General features: G+C 70.1%; 2 protein-coding genes across 3 annotated transcripts; one reads left to right on the forward strand and one right to left on the reverse strand.

The window, feature by feature from the left end:
* Positions 1–425: 425 nt before the first annotated feature.
* MYL6 (myosin light chain 6) lies at positions 426–3,577 on the forward strand. 2 transcript variants are annotated; one of them, XM_027725758.2, is made up of 7 exons: positions 426–495; positions 759–786; positions 1,740–1,883; positions 1,964–2,137; positions 2,726–2,803; positions 2,917–2,955; positions 3,349–3,438. In XM_027725758.2, the coding sequence occupies exons 1-6, from the start codon at positions 493–495 to the stop codon at positions 2,943–2,945; spliced, it is 456 nt and encodes a 151-aa protein (XP_027581559.1). In that variant the 5' UTR covers positions 426–492; the 3' UTR covers positions 2,946–2,955; positions 3,349–3,438. The 2 variants fall into 2 exon arrangements, with proteins under 2 accessions (XP_027581559.1, XP_027581558.1); XM_027725757.2 differs by lacking the exon at positions 2,917–2,955 and having other exon boundaries at positions 428–495; positions 3,349–3,577.
* A 50-nt stretch (positions 3,578–3,627) lies between these two features.
* Positions 3,628–7,854, reverse strand: SMARCC2 (SWI/SNF related, matrix associated, actin dependent regulator of chromatin subfamily c member 2; the record flags this gene model as incomplete). Its single annotated transcript, XM_039380102.1, has 13 exons — positions 3,628–4,089; positions 4,265–4,639; positions 4,780–5,095; positions 5,181–5,315; positions 5,394–5,560; positions 5,640–5,769; positions 5,858–5,922; positions 5,995–6,156; positions 6,481–6,739; positions 6,814–6,876; positions 6,945–7,067; positions 7,295–7,387; positions 7,516–7,854. Coding segments are annotated over 13 exons (2,304 nt in total), but the record flags the coding sequence as incomplete, so codon positions are not given.
* Positions 7,855–7,875: the final 21 nt, after the last annotated feature.

Genomic DNA, 7,875 nt, shown 5'->3' on the forward strand with positions numbered 1-7,875 from the left:
CCTCGCTGCCTTCCCAGGGCTGCGTCCCCGTCCCCCCCCCGCGCTAATAAAGGAGGGAGGACACAGCGGCGGCTTCGCGTGTTCCTAAAGGGGGTCCCGAGGGTTGGTGGGGTCCCGCAGGGGTCCCCCGTGGGGTCCGGTCACGGTGCCCTCCGTGGGCCGTGGGGTGTCCCCTTGGGATGCCCTCACTGGGGGGCCCGTGAGGGGGGTTGGTGTCCCCTGGGGGGTCCCCCGTGGGATGTCCCTGTGGGGGGTGGGGTGTCCCCCGTGGGATGGGGTGTCCCCCGCGGGGGAGGTGCCCCCCGTGGGGTGGGGGGGGTGTTCGCTCCGTGCCCATCTATAGCCAAAACATTTCCCCCCGGGCAGGAGGAGGGGGCGTGGCCTCCCCGTTTCCCCGCCCCCCTCATGAATAATCCCCGCCCCCGTTACCGGCGGTGACGCCGCGCGCGGTGACGCCCGAGAGCGCAGGAGGGAACGGGAGCGGCCGGCGCCATGGTGGGCACCGGGAGCGCACCGGGAGCGGCTCCGGGAGCGCACCGGGAGCGGCGGGGGATGCAGGGGCGGAGGGGGATGCTCGGGCAGAGGGGGATGCTCGGGCGGGGCGGGGTTGGAGGGGGGTCGGGGCGGGGGTCGCACCGGGGGATGCGGCGGGGGCGCGGGGGGCACCGGGCGGGCTCGGCGGGCACCGGGCGCGGGCGGTCACTCCGTCCCCCCCGGGGGATGCCGGTGCCCGCTGACCGCCGCGCTCTCCCCCGCAGTGCGACTTCTCGGAGGAGCAGACCGCGGGTGAGTGACCGGCACCGGGCACCGGGAGCGGCACCGGGAGCGGGGCTGGACCCGCCCCAGCTCGGGGTACCAGGAACGGACCCCCCCGGACCGGCCCCGCCGCCCCCAGCGCTTCCTGCGCGGCCGCGGGCGGGGCCTTTTCCCGGGCAAAGTCTGTCCCGGGCGGGGCCGTTCGTTCCGGGGGAACGGGGGGATGCGGGACCGGGCCCGGGGGCTGCGGGACCGGGGCTGCGGGCCCGGCACCGGCACCGGGACCGGAGGGTGTCCGGGCCCCTCCTGCGCCATTTGCCCTTATATGGGCACAGCGCGCCTCGGCCGCGCATTCCTGCGGGGCGGGGCCGCGGATTCCTGAGCGCTCCCGGTTCTCCGGGTCCGCCGGGGCTCCCGCTCGGCCCGGGCAGCATCCCGGAGGGCGGCCCGACCTGCATCCCGGCCGGCGTCGGGTTCCACCGGGAAACCGGATCCCACCGGGAAACCGGATCCCACCGGGGAACGAAACCCGACCCGGAGCCGGAGGGGGGGCTGGGAGTGGGGTCCCCGAGGTGCGGGGTCCCGGGGAAGCGGCTGTGGGGTCCCGGAGGTGACAGAGATGTAGTGGGGTGGGAGGGCCGGCGGTGTGTTGAGGGTCCCGGGGACGCTGACACGGGGGTCCCGCTGCTGGTGGTCCTGAGGGCACTGACACGGGGGCATCCTGGTGCATTGGGGGTCCCGAAGGTGCAGAGTCGGGGGTCCTTTTGCCACAGGGGTTCCGGTGGTGCTGATGCAGATTCTGGAGGCGCTAATTCGGGGGTTCCTGTGCCCTGGGGGTCCTGGTGGCGCTGACATGGGGGTGCCCACTGTGTTGGAGATCCCAGCAGTGCTTATGTGGGAGTCCTGGCAGCACTGACACGGGGGGTCCTGGCGTGTTGGGTGTCCCGGGGGTCCTGGCACTGCTGACACAGTGGTCCTGGCAGAGTTCAAGGAGGCCTTCCAGCTCTTCGACCGCACGGGCGATGGGAAGATCCTGTACAGCCAGTGCGGGGACGTGATGCGGGCGCTGGGCCAGAACCCCACCAATGCCGAGGTCATGAAGGTGCTGGGCAACCCCAAGAGCGATGGTGAGTGGGGGATCCCCCTATTCCCTCCCCCCGGGCCCCCAGGACCCCCCCAGCCCTCACACACGTGCCCCGTCCCACAGAGATGAACGTGAAGACGCTGAACTTCGAGCAGTTCCTGCCCATGATGCAAACGATCGCCAAGAACAAGGACCAGGGGTGCTTCGAGGACTACGTGGAGGGGCTGAGGGTCTTCGACAAGGAGGGCAACGGCACCGTCATGGGCGCCGAGATCCGCCACGTCCTCGTCACCCTGGGTGAGCCTCGACCCCCCGCCGGGCCCCCAACCCCTGATGGCCACAGGGAAACCAGATCTCACTGGGAAAACAAACCCAACCTGGGCCAGAGAGGGGGGTCTGGGGGGGGTCTGAGAGTGGGGTCCCCGAGGTGTTGGGTTCCAGGGATCCAGCGGGATGGGAGGGCTGGCAGGGGGCCCTGGTGCTCTGGGTGGTCTCGGTGCAGCTGACAGGGGGGTCCTGGTGCTCTGGGCATCCTGGAGGTGTAGATTCAGGGGTCGTTTCGCCCTGGGGGTCCCAGTGGTGCTGACACGGGGGTCTCAGTGCCCTGAGGGTCCTGACGGCGTTGACGTGGGCATCCTGGTGCCTTGGAGCTCCTGGAGGTGCTGACGTGGGGGTCCTGGTGGCACTAATGCAGGGGACCCCTCAGGGACCCCTCGGCCATCCCTGAGGACCCCCAAAGCCCAGCCAGCTGCAGGGATCCCGTCAGCTCCCACCACCCCTGGGATCATCACAAGCCCCCAGCCAGCCCCCAGGACCCCCTGCAAGGCCTGGGGACCCCCAGTGTGTGTGTCCCCCCCACCCCAGGGTGACAGCAATGTCTCACAGGTGAGAAGATGACAGAGGAGGAGGTGGAGCAGCTCGTGGCCGGGCACGAGGACAGCAACGGCTGCATCAACTACGAAGGTGAGGGCTGGGGGTGGGAGGGGGGTCCCAGGGGTGCTGGGGGTCCCGGGGGGGGGGGTTCGTCCGTGACCACACTCCCTCCCTGACCATCATGTCTCCTTCCTTCCTCCCAGCGTTTGTGAGACACATCTTGTCAGGGTGACGCCGCAGGGGTAACGCCTCCCCCCGCCCCCTCCCTCAGTTACTTCCAGTTGGTTTTTTCCTTCCTTTTTTTTTTTTCTCCTGCCCTAGTGTCTTTTTTTTTTTATTAAAAAAAAAGAAAAAAAAAGGCCGCCTGGTTTGCGCTCTCGCCCTTGGTGCAGCCCCCACTCTGCTGCCCCCCCGCATGTCCTTCTGCATGGAGCCCCCCCTGCGCGCCGGGGCCGGGACGTGGGTGCTGCTCTGGGGGGGCTGCAGGAGCCCCCCCCTCCCGACCCCCCCCCGTGGCGACGCCGGGTTCTCCCTGCGCTCTTCAGCCGTTTGACTTTGGTTTTCCTGCCTCTCTCCGGGATTAGGGACAGGGGGGCCGCCAGACTCCTCCTCACCCTTCTCTCTTCTCTCCACAGAGCTGGTCCGGATGGTGCTGAGTGGCTGAAGACTCCCCCTACCCCCCCCCCATGTCCCCTCCCCCCCACTCAGTTTTGTGCCTTTTTCCTCATTTTCCTGCCACCGCCACCACATCCCCACATCCCCACTGTCCCACCCCCTCCCCGAACGCCCCCAGCCCTCCCTCGGCCCCATCGGCTAAATTATTGCTCCACAGCATCAAATAAAGTCTCAGAACGTTGAATGTGACCCCCTCCCCTCCTCTTGTGTTCCCCCAGACAGACCCAGCACCACGAGGCTGTTTCTTCCCGCCCCAGGGACTTGGAATTTTATTTTTATTGGTTTTTTAAAAAAAGAAAAGAAAAAAAAAAAACCAAAAAACCAAAAAACAAAAAGGGGAGGAGGAGAAGGAGCTGGGTGGGTGTTGGGGTTGGTTTTGGGGGGGGGAAATGCCCATGTGCCAGGTGGGATCGGAGCTGTCTCATAAATAGCCGGGGGGGAGCAGGGTCCCAGCCCCCCCCGGGAGACCAACACTTAAATAAAATCTGGGACAATCATAAAAAAATACCAAAGCTGGGGGGGAGGGAGGGCGGTCGAGGTGGGCAGGGGGTCCTTTGGGGTGCCTTGCAGGGGCGGGAGGGGCCGGTCTGGGGGGGCTGCGGCGTCCTGGGCCCCGGCCGGGGCTCACTGCGTGGGGGGCACGGGCGTGGCCGTGCTGGGGGTGGGTGCGATGGGGTCCGTCTGCAGGGGGGGGCCTTGGTCTGTAGAGAGAACACAAAGGACGGGGGGGGGTCACATCTGGGGGGGGCAAGGGGGTGCACGAGCACCTCTTGCCCCACAGCTCCGGGGGGAAGGGTTGAGGCCCCCGCCCGGCCCCGAGCCCACGAGTGATCCGCCCGCTCCCGGCGTCCCCCCCGCGCCCCCCCCATGTCTCACCTGCGAGGAGGCCGGGGTTGGGAAGGAGGCTTCCCTGCACGGCGGCCACGATGGCGGGGCTGTGCGCGGCGGCCGAGCCCCCCGCGAGGTGCGGCAGGGCCAGGCCGGGTGGGTGGGAGTTGGGGGGCAGCCCCCCGCCCCCCGGCATGCTGCTGGCCAGGGCCCCATGCAGCGGGAGGGGGGGCGGGTTAGCGGGGAAGGAGGCGCCCAGGGGGTCGGCGGGGGGGTTAGCCATGCTCAATGGGATGGCGGATGGAGGCAATCCGAAGGGCAGGGCCGCGGGAGCATTACCGGGCACGGCGGGGTGGCCGCTGCCACCGAGGGTCCCCGCCAGGCTCTGGGACGGCGGCTGCTGCCCGGGGAACGGCGCCGGGGCTGCGGGCGAGAGGGGCGGTGAGGAGACCCCGACAGAGACACCACCCCTCCCTCCCCCAGCCCTCGGCACCGGGGAGAGCGTCAGCGACGGGCCCCACGCCCCCGGGACCCCCCTCGCCCGACCCCTGCCCGGCGCTCACCGTGGGGGACGTTCGGGGCTCCCGGTGGCGGGGGCGGCTGCGGCGGGGGGGCCCCGGGCAGCGGCTGCCCCACGGGCTCGGGGGGGCCCACCATGGCCGGGGTGGGCGGCGCGGCCAACGGGTGGGCGGCGGGGGCCAGGGGGGCTCCGGCGGCGGGCAGGGGCTGAGCCCCCGGGGGCAGCGGGGGCGGCTGCTGCTGCTGCTGCTGCTGCAGGTGCTGGAAGTGCTGCTGCCGCGCGCGCATCTCCGCGTACTTCAGCTGCTCCATGTGGAAGGCCTGGCGGTCCGCCAGCAGCTGCTGCCGCTGGTACTCCAGCTGGGGGGGACACGGCGGGGTCAGCCGGACGGGGGCACGAGCGGACGAGCGCCCGCCACCCTCCCGGGGATGGCCCCACACTCACGGCCTCGCGCTCCCGGTCCATGATGGTCTCCAGCTCCTCGAAGTGCCGCAGTTTGATCTCCAGCTTCTTCATCTGCGTCTCCACCAGCAGCGCCACGAGGGACTTGATCTTCCGCTCCTCCACGGCCGCCAAGTGCTGGGGGAGGCCGCCCGGGGGGCTCAGAGCCCACATCTGGGTTGTGCTGCCCCCCCAGCCCCGACCCCCAGCCCTCACCTTAGCCTTCACGGCAGCGGCGGCCAGCGCGGCGGCGGCGGCGGTGGAGAGGTTCCCCTCGCCGATGTCCCGCTCCACCTTGGCCTTGCGCTCGGCCTCAGGCTCCGGAGGCTCCTTGGGTGCCTCATCTGGCCCCTCCTTCACCTCCTTCTCCTTCTCTGGCTCTCCTGTGGCACAGTGGGGGCCGTGTCAGCAGTGTCGTGGGGGGCTCGGTGTCCCCCCAGCCCTGCCAGGTCCCCCACTCACCTGCACCATCGCTGTCACCCTTGTCGGGCTCCTTCTCGCCCTCCACCTCCTTCCCCTTCTCTTCCTCCTTCTTGGGTGTTTCCCCAGGCTTCTCCTTTGCCTCCTCCTCGGTGGTGCCGTCCCTGGGCTCCTGGGGAAGGACCAGCCCCACGGCCCCACTCGAGTCCTGCCCCAGCCACCCTCCCCGACCCCCATCCCCCTCCCCGGCCCCCCGCTACCTTCGCCTCCTTCTTCTCCTCGGCCGGCTGCGCGTCGGCCCGCGCCTCCTCCGCCCCGCTCTCCTCTGGGGACACAAACCCGGGCTCAGGCCCTGCCGCTGCCCCCCCAGAGCCCCGACCTGCCCCCGGCCCCTCACCGATCCGCTCCGGCTCGTCCGAGGTGGTGCCGGCGATGCCGCTGCTCTCCAGCCCGAACGCGGGGTCGGCCTTGCCCGTCACCTTGGCCGCCTCCTCCACCTTGCGCACGTGGGCCTCCACCAGCGCCGTGGGCACCTCCTCCTTCATCTTGGAGAATTCCTCTGGGGGAAGGGCCGGGGAGGCCTCAGCAGGACCCCGGCGCCCCTGGGAGCCCCCCAGCACTGCGCATCCCTTGGGGGGCTCGTCCCAGCTCTGCAGGGCTCATCCTGGCTCCCCACAGAATTCATCCCTCTCCCCATAACACTTGTCCTGTCTCCTTACAGATGCCCTATAGGACTCCTTATAGGACTCATCCTTCTCCAGGGCTCCCTATAGGACTCATTCCTTTCTCCTACAGGACTCCTCCCTGTCCCCGTGGCCCCTGTCCCCTGTGCCCCCAGGACTCCCGCAGCCCCCAGGCTGGACCCCTGCCCCAGCCGTGCTACCCAGAGCCGATTTGGCGGCGGCGGAGGCGACGCGGGGGTCGACGACGGAGGCCAGGAAGGCCACGGTGCTCATGACAGGGTTGCCCGACTGGCTGAAGGGGATGGGCTGGTAGGCCAGTGGTCCCAGCGACGCCTCCGAGTCCTCCAGGTAGGGATCCTCGATGGGGAGCCGCAGGAAGTGCAGGATGCACTCGTCCTGTGTCCGGCTGCCCACGTGCTCGGACACCTTGTTCCAGTCGTCCTTGTACATCTCCAGGGCCTGCGGGATGGAGCGGGGGGGCGTCAGCGGGGTCTGGCAGCCCCGTTCCCCTCTCCCCACGGACCCCCACTCACCTCCAGCAGCAGCAGCGTCTCCTGCTCCGTCCACTCCCGCGTGGCGCTGGCAGCGGCTTTGCTCTGCAGGGGCAGAGAGAGGGGTGAGGGGCGGCGGGCGGGGGGCCGGGGCCAGGCCGAGGGGTGCCCACCTTGGAGGGGACGTTCTTCTTGGTGTACATGTCGGTGCGGAGGCCGAAGTTCTGCATGTCGGCCGGCTTCTCCTTGCCCTTGTCCGGGAAGTTCAGCATCTGCTGCGAGGCCGAGGTCGGCTGCTGAGGGGAGAGGGGACGCTGGGATGCGGCCGCGGGGGGACGGGACGTCGGGATACCGGTCCCCCCCGCCCCTCCATCCCAGAGAAGCCTTCGTGCCCCGTCTCGTCACGGTGTCCCCCCCGCGTCCCTGCTCCCCGGGGCAGGGCGGCATGCGGGGCGCGAGGGGGAGGAGGGAAGGAGCCTTCCTCGGCCAGCGGCGGGGGCACGGACCCCAAGGAGCCGCCTACCAGCTCCGGCTTCCCCTTCACCGTCTCGCTGACGAGCTCTTCGATCTCTTTGCTCTTGCGGCCGGTCTTGGCGTCGCCGTCGCTCTGCCGGCCCTGAGGCAGGCACGGATCGAAGCTGTGCATCCCCCACCCCCCGCCCCACCCCGCGCCCGGCCCCCAAGGGACCGGGGGGCGGCAGGGGGGGGTCGCGGCTGGGCGGGGCGGACGCCCCCCACACCCACCTGGGGCGTCTTGGGCTGCAGCGGCACCAGCCCCGAGGGAGTGTCGGCCAGCACGTGGAAGTGGGAGGTGGGCGGGGGGCCCATGGGGGTGGGCCGGCTCTCGGCGTCCACCTGGTAGTTGATGAGGCCCCACTGCTCCAGGAAGGCGTGGACCCTGTGGAGAGCTGGGATCAGACCCTGCCAGACCCCCACTGGTGTCTGTGGGGTGCCACACTGACCACCCCTGCCCCACTGGCACCAGACCCCTGTCAGCACCAGCACGCAAAACCTGCCAGTGCCTGGCGCTCCACCAGCACCAGGGTGCCCCAGTGGCACCAGACCCCTGCCAGCATCAGGGTGCCACACTGACCCCTCATCAGT

This window comes from Pipra filicauda, unplaced genomic scaffold (genome assembly GCF_003945595.2).
Source record: "Pipra filicauda isolate LSUMZ 115617 unplaced genomic scaffold, ASM394559v2 scaffold185_size1782982_pilon, whole genome shotgun sequence".
In the NCBI taxonomy this organism is placed as follows: Eukaryota; Metazoa; Chordata; class Aves; order Passeriformes; family Pipridae; genus Pipra; species Pipra filicauda.

What these genes read in the sequence shown, in the direction of transcription:
- MYL6 (XM_027725758.2), top strand. An exon ending in GGGCAACCCCAAGAGCGATG is followed by an intron (nt 1,884 to 1,963) that starts GTGAGTGGGGGA and finishes CCCGTCCCACAG; the next exon opens with AGATGAACGTGAAGACGCTG. An exon ending in CCACGTCCTCGTCACCCTGG is followed by an intron (nt 2,138 to 2,725) that starts GTGAGCCTCGAC and finishes AATGTCTCACAG; the next exon opens with GTGAGAAGATGACAGAGGAG.